General features: G+C 47.9%; 2 protein-coding genes across 2 annotated transcripts in view; both read left to right on the forward strand.

The window, feature by feature from the left end:
- The window catches only part of SUCO (SUN domain containing ossification factor), a 40,235-nt gene extending 31,527 nt beyond the window's left edge, over positions 1-8,708 (forward strand). The window contains exons 18-24 of the mRNA XM_054384643.1: positions 287-1,453; positions 2,319-2,406; positions 2,781-2,885; positions 4,012-4,166; positions 5,122-5,213; positions 6,625-6,680; positions 6,838-8,708. Of these exons, the coding sequence (XP_054240618.1) occupies positions 287-1,453; positions 2,319-2,406; positions 2,781-2,885; positions 4,012-4,166; positions 5,122-5,213; positions 6,625-6,680; positions 6,838-7,284 (2,110 nt within the window). The 3' untranslated portion in view covers positions 7,285-8,708. The remainder of the gene's footprint in view (positions 1-286; positions 1,454-2,318; positions 2,407-2,780; positions 2,886-4,011; positions 4,167-5,121; positions 5,214-6,624; positions 6,681-6,837) is intronic.
- Positions 8,709-19,016: 10,308 nt separating this feature from the next.
- On the forward strand, positions 19,017-21,715 carry FASLG (Fas ligand). The gene is made up of 4 exons (XM_054384513.1): positions 19,017-19,403; positions 19,768-19,813; positions 20,771-20,824; positions 21,321-21,715. Exons 1-4 carry the CDS (start codon positions 19,017-19,019, stop codon positions 21,713-21,715), a joined length of 882 nt encoding a protein of 293 aa, XP_054240488.1.
- The last annotated feature ends 3,763 nt before the right edge of the window (positions 21,716-25,478 follow it).

Here is a 25,478-nt window from a genome sequence, read left to right on the forward strand (position 1 = left end):
GTATGGTCATGTACTCACTAGGGAAATGTGTTTTGAGGTTCAGGCAACTATTACAACATATCCTAGGGGAAGTGGCTACAAACAATAACTGAAGTGATACATCACTAACTCTCTCAATTGTTTGTACTCCTCTGTTTATAAGTGTCTCACTGTACACTAACTGTATCCAAACTGGCCCCTGGACACTGGAATAAGATTTGCTAATTTTCTATAAGACTTTTGCAGTCTTCCAGAGCAGGCATGTAAACCTGTTGAAGTAACATTGTCTCAAACTCTTTGGTTGTAGACTTGTTACTACAGATATCCTACAGATAGATAAAGAGCAATTAACTGTGGATTCAACCAAAGAAAGTCCTATTGTTCAGCTAGTACAAGAGTATGAAGAAGATACGAGCCAATCAACGATAACCTTGCTGCCCAGTGATGATCAGGAAGAGGAGGCATCGACGTGGTTTGAACTGGAAACAGAAAAGTACTGCTATGACATGGCAACAGTGTGTTGTGTTTCCACCTTTTCAGAGTACCTGTTTAAGTGGTGCTCAGTTGCAGCAGCCGTGCGTCGGCAGCATGGTAAAGCTGGAGGTAAACAAGGACAAGATGACACTGCTGGTGTTCAGCAGCCACAGGCAGTTGTGACAGAGTCTGTCCATGAATCAGCAGATGAGCCTCTGCCTCAGCAAGCAGACAGCAAAGCTGAGAGACCATCTGGAACTCCTGTCGCAGTTGACTTCAGCAGTGTGGTCCATGAGGAGATCAGTAATGACACCACAGATTCAATCGAACTGGAACCAAGCCATCCTCAAACTGTCTCTCAGTCCCTCCTCTTAGAAGTCACTTCTGAAGTAAAGCCATTGCCAACAACAGACATTGTTTTGGAGCCTGCAAAAGAAGATGCAGGCCAGGCAGCAGCAAGGGTGATTCCCCCGATGGATGTAGCTGACATCAGTGCAGAAACAGAGAAGGCTGAGAGCTCTGTTGCAGAAGAAAAGCCTCTGGCTTCCGAGACCAGTGTGGCCACTGAGGTAAAGGAGATGAGCACAAAAGAGATTGTGGCTACTCCAGTGATTTTAAAGCCTACAGAGACTGTTCTTCAGCCTGAACATACAGTGGGCACTCCAGCCAGTGATACTGGGGAAGGAAAGGAGAGCGCTCCAGAAGTGCAAAAACCTGTTCTGCCTCCTGTTGAGCCTTCTGTGTCTGCTGAAACAAAGGATGAGGATCAGGCAACTGAGGAGGCTTTAATGGGAATTCAAGTCTCAGGGGGACCGCAGAGAACAGCTACAGACTTCTATGCTGAGCTGCAGAATTCAACAGATCTGGGCTATGCAAATGGGAATCTTGTTCATGGGTCTAACCAAAAGGAGTCTGTCTTCATGCGCCTTAACAACCGCATCAAAGCCCTGGAAGTGAACATGTCTCTCAGCAGCCGGTATTTAGAAGAGCTTAGTCAGAGGTAAGCGTGAGGAAGACTGGCAGGAGTCTGCCGTATCTAAACATCGTTTTTGGCCAGCTCTACAGGGGGGTGTGCACATAAAGTAGTATAGTGAAAGTAGGGTCCAACGTAAAGCACAGCTTAAAGCTTCATGGGAAGTGAGAAGTGCCTAATCCTAGGTATCTGATTTAGATGTGCAAGGGTGCTAGGGCTGCCCTGGCTGTATTAGGGATACAACCACACAGATCGTTTTGAGGAGCTGTGGGTTTTTAAAAGGAGAAGGCATTGCCAGGTTGTAAGCACTAATCCTGTCCGTAATCCTTCTGACAAAAGGGCACATCCTGGTGTTAAAGTGAAGGGCAGAGAACTAGAGTGCTGCCTTTGCTGCATGTTTTATTTCCACGTCAACTGCTGTTCCCTGTAATAACACTTGGTGAAGAGGGCATGGAGAAGGAACCAAGACCTTGCTGTGAGCAATGCATATGTTATCTGTGGTGCTCCTTAGCCATGAGAGAATAGAAGAATGTACCTGTTTCAGGAATGGTTCCAAGGAAGGGCTCTCTGTTCTATTTACTGCTGTGTTGTCTGTCTTGGCAGTCAGACTTTGGAGAGTATTCTGCATAGTGAATTGGAGTAAATTGGTGCTGAGCTCTGAAGTGTTGAAATAGGTTTGATTTTAATCTTGGGAGGGGTAAAAAAAGACAACACAAAAAACCCTAGGAAGAGACAGGTGTTTTATGTGTGAAACTTCAAAGGAAATAGCACTCTGTTTAAATTGTGTGAGCAAGGAGTTGTTTTCTGCTGGCACATTGCTGTTTTCTGAGGACAGCTCTGGTGCTGAGGAGTTTTGTGAACGAGCATTTCAGACCTTTACTCTGTGTTTCAGGTACCGAAAGCAAATGGAAGAAATGCAGAAGGCTTTCAATAAAACAATAATAAAGCTCCAGAACACCTCAAGAATAGCAGAAGAGCAGGTATGGTTTGTTGGAGTGCTTAACTGTTTTCCTAATGAGGGAAGTTTACTTTGAGGAAAGAATTGCAAGAAGTTGAAGAAATTCTTTCAATTGAAGTTGTATTTATTTTTTTTATTAGCTGCATATCTGCAGGGTCAGAAACCACGTTCCTGTATAATGTTCCAAACCATGACTTGATAAGTGAAAAATGTGATGATGTTGAGCGTGTATGTGACTAATGCTGCCTAAGCAGTTCGCAGTGTTGCATGTGAGTGGTGTCGAAAGCGTTGCTGTGGAGCTCATGTCTGCAGGGTGCCTGGCTGTGTCAGGGAATGCTAACTCAGAGTGTGACTCTGTATGACTGACTGGCGTGGCCATGACTCTCTCTAACGCAGGACCAGCGGCAGACGGAAGCCATCCAGCTGCTACAGGCACAGCTCACCAACGTCACGCAGCTGGTCCACAACCTGTCAGCAACCGTGGCGGAATTAAAACGAGAGGTAATGACAGTCCAGCAGCCTGGCCTGAGAAAGAGGCACAGATGTATGCCAGGGGTCTTTCAGTGAGCTTTGAGAAGTTGTCTGTAGTGCTGGGTTCAGCCTGCTTGAGTAGCCAGCCATCAGAAGAGGCTAGTGGGAGGTGTCCCTGCCATGGCATGGGGGTTGGAACTGGATGATCTTTGAGGTCACTTCCAACCCTGACAATTGTGTGAAGAGGGGCAAGTTTGAGTAGCTTGAGCTGTTCTGTGCACAGCAACGCTGGTCGTAGATTTACTATGCTGTACTACTAGCCCCAGGATTGTAGTCTGAGCAAACAAAGATACAGCTTAGTTAGAGTAACTTAATATCTCAGACTTCCTGTAGTGCACTGGAATTGATACTGTTCTGTGAAATGGTTCTTAATGAAATTAGAGGACTGATCACTGACTTGGGAAGGGCGATAATGGGATTCGTTGCACATTAGACATGTCAGAGGGAATGGTGAAGTTGATGCTTCAAGAACTTCTCTGGCACTTGCTGCATTGTATAACCAGTTGTATGGTACGACTGTGAGCTTCTGTTAAATGGGATGCCTTGCAGTGTCCAGCACTTGCATTGTCTGCTTAAATGCTAACAGTCCTTGCCATAGGAGGTTTAGTGTGCTAGAGCATACTGGGCTGTAACAGCAGATGAGTTTGTGGAGGGCTGAGCTCCTGGCTGCTGAAAGGGAGCCTCATGTGGTTATGGAACCGTTCTGCTTTCTCTGACTGTTGTAGGTTTTTTGAGATTAGGGGAATCTTGGCAACAATATTAGTAACATTCTCAAATGCTTTGTGTTCTCCAGCCCAGGATTTCAAGCTGCACCATAAGCATGATCTTTTTTTGTGTGCAAGTCATCATAGATAGTTGGTGAAATCTCGTGCTGTTACTAACTAGTGATTTTCAGCCTTCAGTCCTTGAATGCTGTACAGCCAATAGACTGCATCTGAAAAATTTATATCTGAACAAGTGTTTAGTGAAGTGGTAGCAATGTAACTGGAGAACATGCCAGTTGTGTTCTTTTGAGGCTGTTAACCTTTTACAACATGAGGGTAGTGGAACCATTGAATGATTCCATGTCTGTAACAAGTGCATCAAACTCTTGCAGGTGTCTGATCGACAGACTTACCTTGTGATTTCCCTGCTTCTCTGTGTCATCCTGGGCCTGGTGCTGTGTGTGCAGCGCTGCAGGGGCACTTCTCGCTTCTGTGAAGATTACCTCTCCAGAATTCCCAAAAGTAATCACTACCCCAGCCCCAAAAGGTAAGGTATTTATATTTGAAGCTTTGTTGTTCCTGCAGCTGTAATTAGTATTTCATGTCTGTAACAGTGTGAGAGCTGAAAACCCTGTCTCATACTGACAATAACCAGGCTGACTCGATCTGGAAGCAAATGCAAGCTGTATTTACAAGCAAAAGTATCATCTATGATGAAATGCAATGAATATGTACAAATATACACTGTTCACAACACTTAAAAATATGTACAATCAACAGAAAAGCACAAGCAAGCCCCCTTTGCTTCCCCCAAGGGGCCTCCCCTCCCAGCCAGAAGGAATCCCCCCAGGCCCCCCTGGCAGAAGGCAGAGAGTTTAGAAGCAGTGAGGCTGTTAGCTTGTCAAGGTCAGTGTGTTATCTTCAGCCAGAAAAGAAGAAGCAGGCAGACAGAAACCGAGCGAGCAAGCTGAGACTGCCCAACTCCCCAACCTTGTTTTGAGTAGTAGTTCTTAAACATTTCTATCTCTCCAATGGAAGTGTTTAGAATAATCTTTATTTTGCTTTCTTACACCCAATAGTGACTTATTTACATTCTTTCACTTTCTCAGCTTGAACTTTGTGAAGAAAAACTAAAAAGACAGTCTTAAAACAATTAGAATGTCCAATGTTCAAGGTCCTTTCCAACCTGAACAACTCTGATAGCGAAATCTGCTGGGGCTAGCACATCTGCTTCATTTCTGAGTCATCTTACTGCAAACTGATGGCATAAAGCCACTACTACTTCATAGAGGGTGGTCCCCTCCATAGGGGCATTTTGTGTCTGCTATACTGAACATGCCTTGATAGCTTGCTGCAAATACACAGTACTGTGCTTGTCAGGCTTTCTTGGGCACCTCAGTGAGTAATTAAATCCTTCTGCCAAAGGTGTTTCTTAATGAAAAACATGTTTGACAAAGTCCTGAGAACCATGTGTCCATAAAACCTTTGGATTTTTTCCTTAGGTGTTTTTCCTCCTATGATGATATGAATTTGAAAAGAAGAACTTCCCTCCCACTGGTCAGATCCCAGTCTTTCCAGCTAGCTGGTAAAGAAGGTATTAGTGCCATATCCTATGTCTGGTCCCTAATGTCCTGCTAGTGCTGTGCAGTGTGTGTGTGTTACTGCCACAGGTGTGGGAATAGAATTGAAAATTGATGGCAAAACACACTGGATTATAGCAGTGCATGTGTATGTTCTGGAGGAGAAGCTGGTTCATGAACAAAGTACCAGCTGCTTTTTAATGTCACTCATAGTGCTGTGCAGTGAGTGTGTTACTGCTAAGTGTGTGGGAATGGAATTGCAAGTTGGTGGCAAAGCACACTGGATCATAGCAGTGCATGTGCACCTTCTGGAGGAGAGGCTGGTTCATGAACCACCAGATGGTCACAGATCTTTGCAAAATGATGCTTGAGCATTAAATGTGGTCTTTGCTATCATTTATGCTCTGCACATGTTTTCTTGGGGTTAGAGGCAATCCATGAAGGCATTTGGGGCCACAGAGCCACAAAGCTTGCAGAAAATGTCATTGTAGGGTTTGTTGTCATTTTTTTTTGATGTTGGTTGGTTTAGTTTTTTTAATGCCATATGTGGAAAGTCTTCCCCAGTTCTAAGAAGGCACAATAGCCAGTCTTCGAAACCTGGCATGTGTCTGGGATCCAAATTTATTAATTCTCTCAAGAAAACATAGCCTGCTTGTCTTGGCTCATCTTGCTACTCATGTTACACTGGGGACAGCTGAATTCCATTCCTTAGGCCATGATTGTCATGCGAAACCAAAAGTGGTGCAGAGTGTAGTAAACTACCACATCTGCAGCTGGCACTGCTTTTCTGGGTCTAGCAAACTGCTTCTCTGGTTTGTGCTGGGAATAAAGCTACTGAATTGGGAATGTGTTACTCTAGAGACGAGCTGAAGGCATAAAGTTTGTTGGTTTGGTTTTGCTTTGTGTTTTTCAATACTGCATTGTTGTTGTATTGTTCTTTGGGGTTTTTTCCTTTGGGTTCTTTTCTTTTTTCTTCTGAATTCTCTGCTTCAGCCTGGAAGAATGATTTACAAAGCCCTGATGAGGGAATGCCAAGCTGGTCTCATGTCAGTCTGAACATCTGTGTCCTTGATAGGTACTTGTGCTTCTAGTATCTGTCCTTTCTTGGGCAGGCTGCACATCAAACAATTCTATTGGTAATAGTTTATTTCTGTAGAAGCTAATGTGGTGGCTACTGTTCCTTTTCCCCAGAAGGTGTTCTCTCCTATGGCCTAATCAGGAGGTCAGGATCTCCCAAGTGTCTGTCACTGACAGCATAGGGATATTCCTCTGTGTGTTGTCTTCACTTTCAGTGTTGGTGTGTTTTGCCTCCACTAAATTAATGGGAGCAAAACTGTGCCAGAAGTGAAATACTTTGCCATGCTATTCTTTATTTAGAATTGTGGCAGTGTCAGGACTGCTAAAGTGATGGTCTCTCTCTTACAGTGGATCCAGAGGACCTGTACATTGTGGAACCCCTGAAGTTCTCCCCAGAGAAGAAGGTAGGGTGGCTGTGAGGCGGGCAGGCTGAGCTGAGTGTGTTTCTGCTGGCAGGTGGCACATATCTCAGCTGCTCTGCCCTGCATCAGTTCTTAGGCTTGGGTTTTATGCTTTGCCTTCCCAGAACCTAACTGTTTCTCTTTCTGCTTGTGGTTCCAGAAAAAGCGTTGCAAGTACAAAAGTGAAAAAATAGAGACTCTTAAGCCAACAACAGAGCCTCTGCATCCAATAGCCAACGGGGAAATTAAAGGAAGGAAGCTGTTTCCGAACCAGAGGGACTTCTCTTACATTGGGGAAGTTTATCACTCTTCTTACAAGGGTCCTCCATCCGAAGGAAGCTCTGAAACATCATCACAGTCTGAGGAGTCTTATTTTTGTGGCATTTCAGCTTGTACAAGTCTGTGCAATGGACAGACCCAAAAGACAAAAACTGAGAAGAGGGCTATAAAACGAAGACGGTCTAAAGTTTCAGACCAAGGGAAGCTCATAAAAACTCTAATACAGACTAAGTCGGGGTCAATGCCAAGCCTACATGACATAATGAAAGGAAACAAAGATATAACAGTGGGAACACTTGGTGTCACGACAGTCTCTGGACAAATCTAAGAGTAGCTGAACTTCTCAAACAGGAGGGTGTTTGTTCATTTGAGAACAGTCTGTGGTATTCTGTGGGAGGACAGTGGGAGACCAAGAGCTCAACTATTTGGAAAGTATTCAGAAATTTGGTTTCTGTCTTTTTAAATAGATGGGATTGTGTCAATCTTGGCTATAAGCTGCAGCTTTACAAGGCTGATAATTTCCTATGAGAACAGCTTGGGGGGAGGGGAGAGCAGGGTTCATTTTATAAAGGTTTTTTTTCACAGTTCCTAGGGCAGAGATATTTTGAAACCCAGTTTGTTGGGTGGAATAGGGATAAAAGCCTAATCTTCTTCCTTTAGCTTTGTTCCTATTTCTTGCACCTTCCCATATTTATGTGCCTTTTGTCTATTTATAATGCCACTGGAAGAGGGGAGATAGAATTGTTTGTCATTTGATTTCTTTTGTAATTTCTCTAGCTTTTTTTGAAGATGCAACACTACAGTGCTGTAAAGGGACATGTGTTGGCCTTCAGCTGGACTCAGTAATGTGGACTGGATACTGTAATAATACTAACAGTTGGACTTGCCTGACTAGATTCTGGTTTTGCAAACTCACTTGGGGAAAATACCTCATTAGGGGTGGTGGTGATCATGTCTGTTCCCACCTTCATGTAGAAGTTGGAGCTGGAGTCTGATGTACTCAGTGAGCAGCAGTGGCTATAGGATCTCCTGTGTGCAGTGGAATCCTGGGTTGCCAGCTGCCTTTGTTATCCAAACTGTCTGCTGTACCTCTCTGAGGGAAGGGAATGGGGGAGGCTTAGCAAAAAGCTCAGCTGAAGAACGTCAGCTGTGGCAGCTGGGCCCTTCTCTGAGCCAGCTCTGGGTGGGTTGAGTTTGCAAAGCCTGGAAGTCTGGGCAGTCAGGCTGGTTCCAAGTGGGTATTGCCATAACGTTTGCTTTTGTATTGGCTAACAAATGTGCAGTGTCTGTGTGGTTGGTATTTTCATAGCCAGGTGTTTTATTTTGACTGTGACTGTGTATTTGGATACTCTAGGATGTGTGAATGCTACGATGTTGAGTGTGCATCCGAGTGAGTGGAGCAAAAGGTTATTCCTTTTGACAGGTGTTACAGGTTCACCGTGTAGAAAATTAGTTAACTTATTGAGCACTTTTAGCGGTACCCTTTTTAACAGATCTAAATGCCTTTCCTGGGTATTGTATGTAATGTGACTTATTTAAAGCCTTTGGTTTTTTTGCTGCTTCCTTGTTAGTTTATGAATACTTTAAGGTGATGTACTTTTGGAGTTGATCTGCACAATTAGCCAGTCAGAGCACAGGAGCCAGACGTGTTGAACGATGTGACTTCAGAGGAGTTTCAGACCTGGATGAGGAAAACACACAGCACCTGAGTGCAGCATACAGTGTTGTGAAACAAGAATATGTAACTACAGAGCTGTAGTGCCATTAGAAACTGTGAATTTCCAAATAAATCTGAACACTTTGTCTTTCATTTACTGGTATTTTTCCTTTGGAAATGAAAGCTGTGGCTTATATTCTTTGACAAGGACTAGGCTTTGAGTTTCAATCCAGGGCTGGGAATGGAGGCCCTTTGGGCCACAATAAGGAGTTCATAAGCACATTACAGCCTAGGTGTGTTTGGCTCTTTAAAATAAGAAAAAGGGAGGTGGGCTGAGGGAAGCTGAAAGCTGAGCACTGCTTTCTTTGGAAGTTTAGGAATTGTGTCCATGTACAACTGCTCGGAGAGGTTTCCAGCAGGTGTCAGGTCACATCCTGACCTGGGGGATCCTTAGAAGTAGTAACTGTCTGTGAGAGTGGTTGCATGAAATTACCTCCTGGCACTCAGAGCTAAGGTTTGTGAAGGTATAGAAGGCGATTACAAGAGAAGGTTACTGATCATTTCAATCCACAGTTTTCAGCTTGGAGTGTGCCACTTCATCCTAAGTTATTTCTAGCAGACATAGCAGCCAAATTCACTGGCACTGCAACATCTGCTCCTCATGTCAGATGAGACCTTCCCAGCCCTCTTCTCTTGCTTGAGTGTCTGGAGATGCTCCATCATAGTGCTATGATTTAGAAGTGGTTGAATGTGGGGCTTGCTGAGGGGGTGGGGGCTGTGAGGTGTGTAGAGGTGGTTTTCTTGTGCTGTGGGATTTTCTGACTTCCTGGCCGCCTTCTTGCTGCCTCTCTTGTGGGAAGTGTTTCCCTTTACTGCCCTGACAATCAGTGAGCTGTTCTCGGTAAGAAGCAGCTCGAGTTGGACGTGAGCGAATTCTCCAACCAACCAATCTTCACCACCTAGTTATAAACCGAAGACTCTCAGACCTAGAATATGCTGATAGGTGTACAATGAGTCCCAAATGGGCTGTGGTGCAGTATGTAGGCAAGAAATGTGTCACTCACAGGTTTGGGTTTGCTTCATTCTGGCTGGCCTGTAAGCGTTAGATGCATGTATATTGGGTTGTGAAACTGAAGCTGTCATATCTTTATCAATTACATAGTGTGAGAATATGGGACAGGCATGGTTGCATTTCCTGGAAGCAGCGGTTCTGTGGATGAACAGAAACTCCTCAACCTTCTCTGCTTTGCTGTAATGGACAACTTCTTATTTTGTCCTGTGGGTGTTTGCTTCCTTGGTTGGATTACCCCAGGGCACTGGGCAGCAATCCTTGAAGTTCATTGGAAATTAACAGCCGAGGAGTTCAGCAGCACCTCTGAGTGCTTCCTCACAAGAGGAGTGCTTTGTAAATGCATACCCAGTCCCTCTCAGGAAAGAGATACTTGACCTTGAGCTGAAGTAGCTTTCTGCCAGCACCCTTCCGCTGATGGGATCTGGTTAATACCTGAGAGTCTGTAAAGCGGGTTGTGCATCTTTAACTTCCAAGTTAACCATTTCAGATGTGAAATGAAAGTGGTTTCTGAAATAGCCCTTTAATACCCTGTGATCTCTAGCTTAAAAATTGAGCATGACTTAGATCTGAAAAGTTGCTGCCTTCTGTGGAAAAATATCAGCAATGAATCTTGTCCTGTAACGAAAACACAGGAAGCAAGCTGTGGGAATAAGGCAATGCCTTAAATGGAGAGAGCAGAGCTCTGTGGTGAGAATGTGGCTTGAGGCCACCTGGCTTCCAGCTCTTGCTGGAATTGTGGCAGGTGCTGTAAGGGTCTGTAAGGTGTGGAAAGAAGTGATGTCATAGGCTGTGTGGATTCTCTTTCCTGAACACCGCTGACTGCTCCTAAGAAATGCTGCTTCTGGGTCAGCAGGAGCCTGTGTGGATTCTGCTGGTGTGATGTGGAGCAAAGGCACTGCACACCCTGCAGGCTTTGCCAGTACTTCTAAGTATCAGGCTAATGGAAACTTGGGTCATAGGGTGAAAAAAGTCAGCCTAGTTTTGTGGTGCCAGGTGGCTGGAGATGGCTGCTGGCAGCAATGAGTCCTGTGACTTGAGCACAGCTATTGCAGAGTGGCTGGTGGTGTGTCAACCAAGGAGATTTTCCTTCTCTCCTCAGGCTGTTACCTGACTGCTTCAGCTATGTCTAGCTGTGCTGGTTTGGGGCCAGACAGATCGTCTCTTGCCCCGAAAGGGACAAAAGAATGAGACTCACACAAACGGATTGGAGAGTGATGGAAAGTTTAAATGGAAAAGCAATTGGTGAAGCTACAGAGAACTACAAACCACAAAGCATAGTGACAAAGAGTATCCCAAAGCGTACAGAACCCCTCACAGAATTCCCAAAGCTTCCCAATCCTTCCCTTCTTCCCACCTGAGGGTAAACCCAAACCCCCCAGGGCTCTTTCTTCCCCCTCCCGCTGCTAGGCAAGTCTCAGGCTGGCCAGGTCTGAGACTGCCCCCTCTCCATTCTCCTCCTGGCATTAGGCCTAGACAGGCCTAAGAGGCCTTGAGGATACTCCCCCGGCATTACCCGATAAGAGAGGACATCTCCCGTGGGAGCAGAGAGGGAAGAAAGAGGAAGAGAATGACTTTGCAGATGGCCTTATAGGGTGCAGGATTTATGGGTAGAAATACGCCGTTTCCTGTGTCCACCCCTGTGGGTGGGCACCCAGGACACCAGAGGTGTATCTCATGCGGCAGTGGCAGGGGGCACCCAGCCTAAACTGCCACATTAGCTCTGAACCTCCCAACTGAAGCATGTGCAGTGCTTCAGCTGCTGAGAGCCAGCATCTAGGGGAAGCAATGGAGCTGTGTGCTCTGGCAAGCACAGGCTGCTCCTTCTGGCAGAGGTCTGAAGCCTGAACCACAGCTTCTGCCTGCTGCCACCTTGCTGCTCTTAATTACTTGTAACTCCTTGTCTTGAAAAAACAACCACCAAACAACAAGAAACTCTGAAAGTCAAGTTCATATTGCTTAGTGTTACCCTTTCATGTGGGCTCTTGAGTCATTTTTTACTTCCAGTTTTGTTAATCTCCCACTGACTCTAGCTTTCAAAAAGTGGATCTTGGTGTCATCAAGTCTCTCTTGTTCATAATCTTTGTATGGAAAAAAAAGCTTCTGATGGAGACAGCTTAGAAATCCTGACAAAGTCCTGTGGTGTGGATGCTTAGGAGGAGGGCCTAGTCCACCTTGTGACAATGCATAATAAGGCTGGGGAGCTGTCAGTGTCAAATCCCGAGAAGTCAGCATGTGTGCAGTCTTGAGGGTGGCACCCTTGCAGTCCTTGGGCAGGTCCTGAGCCTGAGGTCAAAACCCATGTGAGCAAACATGAAGGCTTCCACAGGAGGATGGACAGTCACAAACACACTGCAGAAGTGCCTTACTGGCCCTGTTTGCTAAAATAAGGTATTTGGATTCCCATTCTGATGCTTCATGTGTACAGCCCAGTGTTTCTAAAGCATGCAAACCACCACCTGTGTGCTGCTGGTAAGCAGAGAGCTTAACTAGAGGGTGTGTGTGTGGCTTCTGCTTTTGTCTGATGTGAGCTGAAAGCCCAGCCTGCTTCACTTGCAGTGGAACACGTTTGTGTCACATCAGTTGGAACAACTCAAGTGTCAAGCCCTGACCACAACGTGCTGTGGGCAGGCCACCAAGCAGCACATCTCTCATCTGGAAACCCTGAGTGGCAAACGGCAGCAGGTGCTGCAGAAGGCATCCCTGGGCTTTGTAGCAGCTGGAGGAGAATTCGTGTGCCCTGGCCTTGTTCAGAGAGAAGGTGTTAGCTGAGGAGAGGGTAGCGAAACTCACAACTCGTTCTTATACATCCCCTCTGATTTAAAATTAGTAATTTGATGATGAGCTATCAAGGAGCTTTCTGCTGCCTTACTGCAGTCTCACTGCTGTCTCTTACATAGCCTGGGAGCTGCAACTGGTCCTGCCTGTGCTGTTTTTCATGCTGTAAGGCACGGATTAGATCACAGGCTGGAGCTGTGCATTTTGGTAGGGAATGGAGATTAACTCTGCACTCCCTGGACCTAGAAACAGCAAATACTTATTTTCCATCTTGAGGCTGGCTTTTCCTTTTGTTAGTTGTCTTGGGTTAACACAGCCCAATCCCACATAGAATCACAAAATGTTAGGCGTTGGAAGCAATCCCAAAGGATCATCCAGTCCAACCTCCCTACCAGGGCAGGGTCACGTAAGGTAGGCCACACAGGAACACATCCAGGTGGGTTTTGAATGTCTCCAGAGAAGGAGATTCCACAACCTCTCTGGGCAGCCTGCTCCAGTGTTTTGTCACCCTCACAGTCAAAAAGTTCTTCTTTGTGTTTATATGGAACCTCCAATGCTCCAGCTTGTCCCCCACACAGACAGGAGGGAAATGTAACACAAAACTCCCTCTGGGCTGAGATAAGGAATGTAATGAGATAATCCAAGGCACAACTATCTTAGCCTGTGTGCAGGAAAGTGCAGCAAAATGCAGCAGCCCAAGCCAGCCAGCAGCCACACCCCCCCTTCCCAACCCACAGCCAGTCCAGCAGGAAAGAGCAGTGCCTCCAACAGGAAACCAGAAGCAGCAGCTGGCACACCCTGGACTTCAAGCCCCGTGATGCCCTGCTCCAGGCAGCACTTTCACTGTAAAGCTGGCATGACAGCAGCATGGCATTCAATATCGTCAGTGGATTAAACTCAACCCAGGACAGAGGTGGGGGCTGGAGCCTACAGCCAGCTGCTGGGTCCTCTGTAGATTCACAGCAAACAGGAATCCTTCTCTGGTTTTTGATTTAGTTGTTGATTCCCCCCTACCCCCTGAAAAATAACTGGAAGCAACTAACTAGTATCTTCTATTAGTCATAATCTGACAGTTGCTGCTGAAACATCAAGGTTGTGTACATGGCTTGTGAAGGACCTATAGGATGGGGAAGTCAGGGGAGGGTCCCCTGAGGTTTTGGGAAGTTGGCTGCTGTGGGTCACTGGGGTCAGGCTGTTCATGCAATGAGATGGGATCACCTGAGGCTGGCTCTTCACATGCCAGAGGGCCTGGATTTGCTCAGTGACAGAGATGATCCTGGTGGATGGAACTCAGGAAGGATCTCAAGGTAGATCTCAACCAGTTTTGTTGTTGGGCTCTTTTGGTTTTATTGGGTGTTGGTTTGTTGTGTTATTTGTTGGGTGGTTTTGTTTGCTTCATGGGCTGAAAGCTGCTGCTCTCCAGAAGGAATGAAGTTGTCAAACACAGCGAAGACCCCGCTGGCCGTTCGGTGCAGCTGGCATATCCCAGGGCCACAGCTGGCTCTGTGCTGGCCCCCTGGGCTAGGTGTGGGTCCTGCTCAAGGGTTTGTAAATGCAGTTCTGGGCAGCCCCTGGGGAGGGCAGGAAATCAACATCTGTGCATTTGCTGTGGCCTTCCTTGCAAGCACTGAGCAGCCTCAACCCTTGCTCCATTTTTCTCCCACCACCTAGGTGTTGTATGTTCTGAAAGGAACTACTTTTCCCTCAGATGTTCAAGCAGTAGTTCCCATTACCTCATATGACTCTGCCTCATTTCCTTGTTCTTATTATAGATGCGAAAGGAATAAACTTTTGCTTTCAATTCTTCTCAGCTGCCTTGGGTCCTTCCCTTCTTGGATTCTCTCTTGCCTTGTGTCAGAACCTGTACCTCTTCTGCTGAACCTAGGGCTGCTGCCTCCTTCTTGGAATCATGGCAGAGGGAACAAAGCATCTTGCTCACTGGGTAAGGAGAGCCACATTAAGGACTGCAACACCAGGCCAGAGCCATTAGAAACAGCTTTTGAAACCCACTCTTGAGTGTGGTTATGTGAATGTCTTCCTCGTGAGCTGCTGGCTCCAAGACACAGCTTCACAGGTGCTAGAAGAACTTCTAGCAAAGAGCAGTTGTTGAGGAAATGAAAAGCATCACCCTTGGCTGGGAAACTGAACTGTTCAGGAAAAAACCTGTCACCAAGAATGAGACTAAGATGTCATCACAAGTGCAAGGGCTGGGGGGGTTCTGGTGTCTCCTAGGCCCTTTGGAAGCCTTGCTGGGTGGAGAGCCTGACACTTTTGGAGACGGCTCTCACAAACATCCATCCTAGTGTCCTGTCAAAAATCCATGTCTTTTACACACAAACTCTTCCAGCTTTGAATCTCAGTGGGAAGATTTTTTTTTTCCTGTGATATTCAAGAGCCCTTAGCTCTGGAGAGGGTCCCACTTCACACAGGTTTTTCACATGCTGTCTGTCCATCCCTCCTTGCCCATCTACTTTTGAGTGGACCAAGCTGAATGCCTTTTCCATCCCACAGCTATTGCAGCTTCTTCCTGAGCCCCTCTGAAGTTGAAAATGAGCTTGCAATGTAGGTTCTGGGACAATCTCCAGCTGCCTAATGCCATATGTGAGCTCTGGGAGCCCCTGCTGTCTTTTCTCTAGACTTATTCTAAGTAATTTTCTGTCCTCATGGTTACTTGGGATCTCTCACCAGTTATTTTAACCTGCAAATACTACTGATATCATATTTTGGTTGTTTTTCTCTGTGTCAGTGCTGAAATAGAGCTGTGTGGAGGACAATCCTGGTGGAAGACCAGAAGCTTTATTCTGGATGATGCTCTCAGTTACCCCTTCTCCCACACATCCCAGTGAGCATTAGATGGGTGCCATCCCTGCTGCCAGTGACAGCTTGTCCTTGCTGGGTTTGCAGCAGCTGCCTCTCCAGGATGTGCTGGCACAGTTCAGCTTGGTACCACGAAGGTAATGTCTCAGCTTGATGTTTTGAATCCTGTTTTTGAATGCAAGTGATTCTCAATTACTACTTTGGTTGTTCTTGGGTGTAACTTAAGCAGCCCTGTGGGCTTTCCACTAGTCACTGGTATGATAGGAAATGTTTGTTAATCACTTTCAGACAGACTTGTATCTGATTCTGTCCAGAGCCTGATAAGAAGTGTTCACAGAAACCACACAGATGTGCCTCTTCAGGACATGGCTTGGTGGTCATGGGAGTGTAGGGTTGACAGTTGGACAATCTGAGAGGTCTCTCCCAACTACAATGATTCTGTGAGAGTTTTGCCTACACAGAGGTTCACACTTGAAGGTTTTTTCACTTCTATGTTCTACCCAAGTATTTAACCTGGGTTGTTGCTCAAGTCCTGCTTGCTTTGATGTGTTTCCAGAGGCTCATCCTTTTGTCCTTCAATCTGCCCACACAAACCTGTAGCTGCTGGCTGAGTCTCTTTGGTGTCAACACAAGTTTAGCATAACAGTGTGTGTCAGTAATGAGAGCTCACGCCTCTCCTCTGGGGGTGAGCTGGGCATGCAGGAATTCTGAACAAATCCTCTTCTTCTGTCCATGTAACTGTGGCTTGCCCTTTGTTTTTGACAAAGCATGGAAGAGGTTTCCATATGAAAATGCTCCCTCCTTTTAAAAGACACAAAGCTGCTGAGAACAGAATGTGCACCTTGCAGACTGGGCAAAGAAGGGGGATAGAGAGATGGTGGATAGACAAACCTGAAACCCCTTTTGTCCTCCTTATGTCATCTTTTCCTACCCAGCTCGCCTTGTTCCATGTTCTCAGAGAGCTCAACCTCATCTAAATTCTTTCTCTGAGCCTCCTAGCAAAACAGATTCACATGACTTAAGCACCTACCCATAGCAAGTTGTCCTACTGTTATTTCAAAAGCCTTGTTAGTGCTGTGTGTTGCTTGGGCATTAGGAAGCCAGCAGGATGTGGAGCCTGCAGGCACCACACTGTGCCATAGGGGCACAGTCCTGCCTGCCACTGTCTTCTAGCAAGTACTATCCTGGTGAGCTCTGATGGGAGACAGGGGAGGCAGAGTGACCAGCACAGCAGAGTGTGCTAGGAAGGAAGAGGTGCCAGAGAGCATCCTATGCACCAAAAGTGATCCTTTGATGGTAAAGCAGCCCCAGCCTCTGGCTTGCCACACCGTGTGGGATCAGCAGCATCTTGATCTGGGCATCTGAAAGAGAACATGCAGCAGGTGTGGCTGAAATGGCTTCCATTGGTTTCATCATCTCTGCTCTCTCATCCACCTGGAAAAAAACAATTTTATGAAAGTATGAAGCAGTGGGTGAGAAATACTTACACTTCTATCATTTAAGGGAGACTGCAACTGTGCCCTCAATCCCACCAAGATGCACTCTCTGCACTGAACAGTCAGTGTCAGAAAAAAAACTTGAGTGGTCTCTCTCCAGGCAAAGCTGTGAGCATAATGACTTTGGAAATGCTTGTCAGCAATGCCTCCAACTCTGAGGAGGCCCTTGGGCTTCAGTCCCTGCTCCCTGAGGCATCATTGTATTTTACAGCACATGAATGGGCCACAGAGGGTGTTCAACAGGAAATCCTTGAAGCCCATGTTGCAAAGAGCTACAGGCACACTGTGCTGGCTGCTCTGAGAGCAAGGGACTGCAGGCACTGGCTGCTGAGCAAGGAGCCTGAGTGGGTGGCAAGTCCTCCTCTGTGTGGCTCAGGTGCCCACAGCAGCAGGGCTGGGCTGGTGGAAAGCATGCTGGCAGGACCAGAGTGTGCTTCTCCAACCATCCTGCTGCCTCTCTCGACTCCCTGTGCCTTGGAAATGTCTCTCTGTCTACAAACCCAGCAGTGGCTGGCAGGCTGGAGTTCACCACAGGGTAGGATAGTTGCAGGGCTGAGCCTAGCCCTTTGTGTGACTCTTTCTTGTAATGCAGGAGTAGATCTGTAGTAGATCTCTTGTAATGCAGGCTGGCTGGGGAGCGCTGTTCTGGGATGCAGAGAGAGGAGAACTGAGTGAGGGTAGGCTTGATCAGGCTTCTACTACTAGAACTGGGTTTCTTTTGTATCTTTTATGTCAGAAACCTAGAAGCACAAGGCAGAGACAAAGGAGCTGCTGAAACCTCTTGTGTTGCAGATCACTAGTGCAGCAAATAGCTGTGGTGAACACCTTCAAAAGGCAGTGGGGTGTTTGGTGGTGTAGACAAGGCTTTGAGGACATCTGACTGACTGGTGTGGTTGGAGGCAAAGCTGAGCCCTGGCTTTGGAGAAACGAGTGTGCATATATTGTTAAAGCATTCTGCTCTCAGACCTCAGTTTTGATGTTCAAGATCAAAGCCTGTGCTGGGATCATTTCCTTCAGACAGAGGAGATAAATCTCTGGTTTGTTCTGCTATTTAGCATTTCCCTTTTTAAAACACTACCCCACAGAAATGCTTCAGCCTAGGTCTCTAGAATAGGAAGAGCAAAGTGCTATTTATAATCACCCCTGTGCACCTGTAAGTCTGTGGTGAAAGTCTCATCACCACCGCTTGGAAATCTGCAGTCAGTGAGGAATGGAAATGGAGAAATAGAATGAACTGAAATGCCCCCATCTCTCCTCATTGTGGTGTTGTGATGAGCTCTTACAGTGTTGCCTCAATCCTGGGTCCTTTCTGGGAAGATGAGATTCTACTAACATCAGTAGTCCAGTGTTCACTCTGGGCTTTAGTCACAAGATACTTCAGCCAGGTTATCTCCTGCTGCAGCTCTCAGCATGCAGCTGGAGAGATGATAAAAGCACCCTTCCCTCTCTAAAGCTTCTTCAGGTCAGAAGAGGACTGTGGGCTTGGAGAGGGTATTTGCAAGGACGAGGGCAGCAGGAGCTGCTAGAAGAGCCTACTCATGCCCCAAGGCACTGTGTACTTCCCCCTTTACAGCACACTGCTGGTCCCACCTGGCCAGGGCCCCACAATGGTGTGGGGAATGCAGCTCTCTGAGCTGGCTCTGCGTGGGCTGTTAACGCTGTGGCAGCTCCACTGAGGCTGCAGAACTGACAATGTCTTCCTCTCCTTAGGCTGGCAGTAGGACGGTGTTTGTGTCAGATATTCTGTGACTCGAGATCCATGGAATGGCCAAGGAGAAGGTGAGATGTGCACCAGACAGCAGTGATTTGTCCTGTGTGAAATCAAGCAATTCCTCAGGCGCTGCAGCTGCATTAGGTGTCAGGGATTCATCCTTCTCCCAAGGAGAAGACCCTCAGCTCTGCCTCTCCCTTCCTGTGCAGGGTGCCAGAGATTTTGCTTTGCTTGCGGTCCAGGACACCACAGTGGAAAAGCAGCTGCCTCTGCCCGAGTGGGCTGCTGGAAAGGTGTTTGGGCTGGTGGGTGTGCACCGGGCTGATTACTCAGCCGCAGCTGCCAGGGCAGCCCTCCTGTGCCTCGCAAGCGCTCCGGTGCTGAGCGCCCCTGCCCCCTGCGGCCGCCCTAGGGGAGGAGCAGCCCAAGCCCTGAAACCATAGCTGGGGGCGGAAGCTCTTTGGGGTTTACTGTTGACGCTTGGGGCTTTCATAGCGTTGCAGCAGCTGAGCTGGGTGTTCGCTGCCAAGGGATGCAGGCATCTAAAAACAAAGCTGGGTCTTCCCCGAGGGCTCAGCCTGGGACAGCCCCGGCAGCCTTTGGCTGCCGTATGGAAGATCACAGCAAGTACGTCCAGCCCGTCCCGCTCCCGGCCGTGCAGCAGAACTTGAACTATGTGTACCCTCAAATCTTTTGGGTGGACGGCAGTTCCAACACCACTGCGTCCTGCCCCCCAGCGCCCTCCGCCGCTGCTTTCCCACCGCCAGTGCCTGACCGGAGGAGAAAGCCGAGGAACAGGGAAGGGAGGAGTGTTGGCTTCCTGGTGACCTCTTTGCTGATCCTGCTGGCCCTCACTGGAGTGGGGCTGAGCATGTTTCAGATTTTCCATCTGGAGAAAGAGCTAGCTGAACTCAGAGAGGTGAGGTCTGCCTGGCTGGTCATAGAGACTCTGGGGAAACAGGGAAAAACAAAAGAGAAGCTTTAAATCGTGTCTGAGGTGCGCAGGTGGTGTAAAACTCCTCAAGAGGCAGTCTGGGGTCATCCAAATGTCTGCCACAGCAGTGTTGGCTGCTTGTTCCTGGGGGGACTGCTCTATTGCTAACTGGCATCTCTGCATGTGTGAGTGCTGTAGGGTCTCTCTTCCCACAGATTTCTTAGCACTTTGCAGCTCCTCATGAGCACCCACAATGAACCACTCTAAAAGATAGTCCTTGGCTGCTTTAGCTGATGCCTTTATGCTCTCATTTTGCTAAGGCAGCTTTGTTGCTCTTCTCTTTTGACAGTCTACCGCCTCTGAACGCATCCCTCCAGCTCTGGAGAAACTCATAGGTGAGTTAGTGGACACAGAGGAGTTACCATGTGTGAATGATCATCTGGAACTCTTCTTTAGACTGAGAGTTGGGGCTGTTCAGTCTGGAGAGGAGAAGGCTCCAAGGAGACCTTATTGTGGTCTTCCAGTATCTGAAGGGGGCTACAGGAAAACTGGGGAGGGACTTTTTAGGGTGTCAGGGAGTGATAGGACTGGGGGAATGGAGCAAAACTAGAAGTGGGAAGATTCAGATTGGATGTTAGGAAGAAATTCTTCCCCATGAGGGTGGTGAGACACTGGAACAGCTTGCTCAGGGAGGTGAAGTCGAAACTTTCCACAACAAGCAGCCTGGTTTTCTAAATTTCCTTTAGGCAACAGGCACAGAGCTTCAATCTGAATGCAACAACTTTAGAATCAGGCTTTGAACTTCCAAACTGCTGTTTTACTTTCCATGCTAATGTCACCAGTGACAATAATCTCTAAAGGTGGACAAGTCAGACATTTTCAGCAATCTTGATAACTTTTGCTAGATCTGAAAAGATTATTTAGGGTTTTTTATTAGTATTTATTTTATTTTTTCCACTTCAGGAGGGAAGTTGATTAAAAAAAAAGAAGTTTGTTCTGATCCTGGAGGAAAGCAAATTTGGAACTAGCAAAAAAAAAAATCTCTGGAAAGGGCAGTCCTGGTTCACTTCCACAGCCATATCAATGCATTTTATAATCTATTGCTTAGGGGAAGGGGAGCTGTGGTTTTAACTGGATGCTCAGTGCTCTGATGCCAGTGCTCTGATCACAGGCTACTGTAGCAGTAGCTGAATTTAAGTCATAAATAGTAGGCCTGAATTTCTTGAGGGGGATGGATAGATAAAGTCACAGAAATTATGTAAAGGAGGAGGTGGGGGGAGGAGAAGAAAATTTAACTGGCTTGAGGAAAGAAGAGGCTGCTTATGGCTAATGTCTCTCCTCTCTTTGTGCAGGGCAAAAGGAGCAGTTGTTGAAATCAGAGGGCAGGAAGGCAGCTCACTTAACAGGTATGTGAGGAGGGCTTGGCAAGATGTGGGAGCCTGGATACCTTCCTGTGCAGCCTGCCCTAGGTGATGCCGCTCTGGCAGGCGCTTTGAACTCGATGATCTCCAGAGGTCTCCTCCACCTCCTATGGTTCTGTCATTTGTGAGGTGTGGCATGGCCATGGCTGTGAGCAGCCCACCTCACAATGGCTCTGCTCTTCTCCACTGGCAGCACTGTGCCCTGACAGTGGGCAGTTAGTCACAGTCATAAATCTCACCCTCGTGCAAGCTTTTCAGTGAGGGCTCTGTTTTGGTTTGAGTTTTGCTTTGCATCTGGGGCATGGCAGGGTGGAAAGCCGTTGCATGCATCTGGTGGTGTGAGGTGAAGGTGAGAGCTGCCCCCAGCACAAAGCTGGGGTGGACTTTCCACACTGCAGCAGAGGGCTTGGCTTGTGAGGTGGAGTGAAACACGCAACTGCTTGTGCTTACTGCAGGGTTTTGTTCTTGCTTTGGCTTGCAGGGAACCCGGCCCAGCAGGACCTGCCTCTGGAGTGGGAACCCACCTCTGGGCATGCCTTCACCAGTGGCATGCAGTACCATGCCCAGGGCCTGGTCATCAACGAGACTGGGCTCTACTTTGTGTACTCCAATGTGCTCTTCCGCCACAGCCTCTGCACCGGCCAGGTGCTGACCCACGTTGTCTACAAGAGAAACCCCACCTCACCCAGCAGCCAGGTGCTGATGGAGGACAAAATCCTCAACTACTGCATGGGTCCCCAAAAGTGGGCCCGGAAGAGCTACCTGGGGGCTGTGTTTAAGCTGGGGAAGATGGACAGTTTGCACGTCAATGTCTCCAAAATAGCTCTGGTTAGTTTTGAGGAGTCCAAGATGTTCTTTGGCTTGTTCAAGCTTTGAATGGAGCTGTTGGAGCATGGCTGGCAAGCCCTCACACACTGGGACATGCTAAGAGCAAGTGCTGCCTGAGGGCCCTGAGGGCCAAGCCAGGGTCTCACACCACAAAGCCCACCAGGAAACCACGTTTTGGCCTTCAGCATGAGAGGGTTCAACCAACTTGTGAAGGACTGGAAGCAGACCTCTGGGAACATTGGGGCTGTACTGCATCATTCTGAAGAGAATCCACATGCTCCCCCTCCAGAACACCCCACCAAGAAACTCAAGACCTGGGGACCCCATGGAAACTCACTACATGCTACCTGCTGATGCCAGCAGCCCCACATGGCACCGTGGCCCTGGTGAGCCTCTACCAGCAGGTATGCAAGGACAGCTGCCAGGCATCAAAGAGGCCTCTCGAGCCAGGAATGTGAGTGCCTGAGCTGTGTTGTGCCACACCACAGGCAGCAGTATGGCAACAAGTAGTGGGGAGTCAGATGCCTGCCTCCAGCCGTGGCTGGCCCTGGTACTGTGAAGACTGCATGGCAGGCACCTGCCTGCTGGCTGGCTCAGAGCATGGTACTTTCGTTTTGCCTTAAGTTATTTACTGTTCCTGTCCCAGAAAACATTCTCAACCCTTTTATTTAACTCTTCTCAACTGCAAGGAATGTGCCAGAAGCAGCAGTGCCACGAGAGGGTCCGAGCTCTAGAGAGAGACTGTGAATGTGCTGTGGTGGGGGAGCTGGTGGGGAGGGCATGCGCTCTGCTGGCAGGACCTGAGCACACCAGGGGTGCCTGAGGTGAAAGCATCATCTCCAGGTCCCCTCCCACCCTTCTGCTACATCGAGATCCCCTATGGAGACTGGCTCCTGCCACTCCCTGCATGTGCTGGTGCCCATCAGGGGCATGGCTCGGCTGGCCTCCTTGTCTTGCTCAGGAGAGAATATCTGTGACACCGAGGGTGTTCTGTTAAAAATAAAGGCATCTTTTTCTACTCAGTGGCACTCTCCTCTCCTCATTTGTGGCAGCAGGCTTCTGCATGGCCAGAGCCCTGAACATCTCTGTGATCAGGGGCCAGCAAAGCTGCTCCTTCTCCAACATCAAGGTAGGAATCTAGGAGCCTGACTAAACTTCACTGCCTGCTTGACAGGGCACAGGGTCCCCATCATGGAGCTCTGGGGCTCCAGCATCAAAACATTAGAATTTGGGCCCAGGAAGGTGTGTGCTGTGGGCAGTATAGATGCAGCACCTGAAAGCCCAGTTGGGTGATCAGGAAAGGAACTGATTTCAAAACAGAAGGTTGAGCTTGAGTTAGAGATAGTTCTCACTGTGCTGCCATCCACAAAAGCACCATGCTCCTCTGGGTGCCCTCTGGCCCCAGCAGCATTTTCAGGGATTCTGAAGGGCAAGGAAAGAAAGGGGCACTTTGGTGTTAAACCCCCTGTTTGCTCACTCTGGTGCCTGCTCTGTGGAGCTCTCACCCCTGGGCTGTCTGCCAGGTAGTCACTGAGCAGCACACAGAGCTGTGGTGCTTCATCACCTTTGCCTGTGGTCCAGCCTTCTGGCAGCTCTGATGTGGGTCACAGTGAGCAGTGGCTGTTCAGCAGCCTGTAGTGCTCATTTCCTTTTCCATGGTGCTGCTCTGTGGCCTGTGGTTTGCTGTCACTCACTTCAGGGAAACCTGCTTCTGTGAAACTTAGCAGTGGACTGGTTGCTGGTGCAGTGCCAGGAAGGGATGAAAGGTGTTCTCCTTTTCTGATTTCTCAGCTGTGCTGTCTTGCTTTCTTAGTGCCCAGCTGTCCAAACAGTGGGTGGGCATCTGTACCTACACATCCCCACAGGTCTGCACCTAGTTCTGTGGCAAAGCTACCTGAGGATGTTGCAGGCTTCCTTTCTTTACTGGTGAGCATCTTGGATGAGAGGGGGCATCTGGTGCCCGGAGGAGACTCATGCTGAGTTTGCACTCTGCTAGTGCTGTACTGGTCAAGGGCTAGGAAGATCCCAGAGGTTTCCATAAGCCAGAACAAAATACTCATCCAGGCTGTGAGTGTAGTTAGCTCTAGGGCAGGATGTGGCAGTTGCCATTGGTGTAGACCAGAAGAGGTCAAGGAGCTGTCAGTCTGTTTGTGTGAAATGCTAAGGGCAGCACAGACCTGCAGGGTTCAAACCCAGTGCCACAGTAGAGTGGACAGGGCAGGACAGCCACATTACAGAGAGACATCTCCTGAGGTGCATGGAGCTGGCTTGTCCTTGCAGGATAAAGCTACTTGCTGCTGGGCTTGCTCCTGAGTCAGAGAGCAGCTGTAACTGCACTGAGCCAGTGGTATGGCTGCCAGAAAGGTTTCTGCTTTGTGATCCCTTCCTCAAGCACTCCTCTAACCTGCCCAGAGCAAAACCACTCAGCCTGTGAGCTCTGACTAAAGATTCAGAGTAAGGTCAGGACAGGATTATTCAGTTTCATACTGCATGGAGCCAGTTCATAAACTGCTTGTGCCACAAGGGTTTCATTAGTCACTTCATCTAGCTAATCAGCTGGTCCTGTAGTTAAATACTTGTTTATTGCTACTGAATATTTAATGCTGACATTAGTAATAGCTCTGGGACTATACTTAAAATTATTTAATACATCACTAATTATTTTTATGTTATCAAACATTTTGTTCCTGTCACAGGTAAGAGATTTGTTGGGGTTTATTTTTAATGTGAGTTTGTGAAAGTGCAGCTTAACGAAGCTCAGCATTGAGGGTCAACAGACTGCTCACTACAGGGAGGAAATAGAGACAAGTGAGTTAGAATCTGTTTAGAATGATTTACTCATCAGGCACAAAATATTAAGGGAGACCTCATTGAGTTGTGAGGTTCAGAGTGGACCCTCTTGCTTTCGAAGCCCCTGATAGAGCACAGGTGCAGCTAAGTCCAAACTTAGTCTCAGGCTTGATTCATGTTTTTTACCTAGTGGAAGAGACATAAAGGGTAAGGAAAACCTCCCTTTGAGGCATGAGGTTCAGAATGGGCTCCCCTGCTTTCTAAACTCCTCCTCAGAAGGGAGTCTAGGTGTGGCTGATCCAGACTTACTCCCAGACTGAAACAATGGCTTACGTCCAATGGAATTAGCTATGTGGATTCCATTAGTATTAATTCAGGATACTATCAGTCACTTACTGAGGATCTGTTGCATGTAAGGGGTCTCTCCACGTTGATAAGGAAGGATCTCAGTCTCAGGTGAGGAATCACAGACGCACTTTCCTACAAGGTCTAGCCTGAGGGACCTGGCCAGTGTGGAGTCAGAGGCCATGCTGCAGCAGACAGGCAGCTCTTGTGCTCAGCTGGACCCTTTCCAGGAGTTGTCTGGGCATTTGGGTGTGAAGTTGGCCAAATCAGGACTCTGCACAACAGGAATGGTTGTGCTGCTATGTGGCCAAGCACAGTGAGCTCCTTGATGACAGCGGGGCCTCTTTTGTGGCTGATGTGTATCAGATGCTGCATCCTATTTCCTTACCCCAGTGGAGGAAAGGGGAGGGCAGCATGCTGGTATCTTGAAACCCTCGGGTAGGCTTAGTTTGTACAGAAAGAACTGTGTTATAGAGAGAACTGCATGGGCAGAGGGCCACTGCTGCTGCTACAGCAAAAGCACAGTGGAAGCAAAAAATGCCTGGTGAGCTCAGAGTGAGGCAGGATGAGCAGGGAGCAGGGCTGTTTCTAACAGATCTGTGGAGATGGGAAGTGCTGTCAATAGCCTTGCCAGTGCCTTCTGCAGCCCTGCTTTCCACAGTGGAGAAACCCCAGA

Source organism: Indicator indicator, chromosome 10 (assembly GCF_027791375.1).
Source record: "Indicator indicator isolate 239-I01 chromosome 10, UM_Iind_1.1, whole genome shotgun sequence".
Classification (NCBI taxonomy): Eukaryota; Metazoa; Chordata; class Aves; order Piciformes; family Indicatoridae; genus Indicator; species Indicator indicator.

Bases quoted from the DNA above. Each gene is read 5' to 3' on its own strand.
- FASLG (XM_054384513.1), top strand. From the start codon at position 19,017: ATGCAGGCATCTAAAAACAAAGCTGGGTCTTCCCCGAGGGCTCAGCCT. The intron at 19,404-19,767 runs GTGAGGTCTGCC...CTCTTTTGACAG, and splicing joins AGCTAGCTGAACTCAGAGAG to TCTACCGCCTCTGAACGCAT. The intron at 20,825-21,320 runs GTATGTGAGGAG...TTTGGCTTGCAG, and splicing joins GAAGGCAGCTCACTTAACAG to GGAACCCGGCCCAGCAGGAC.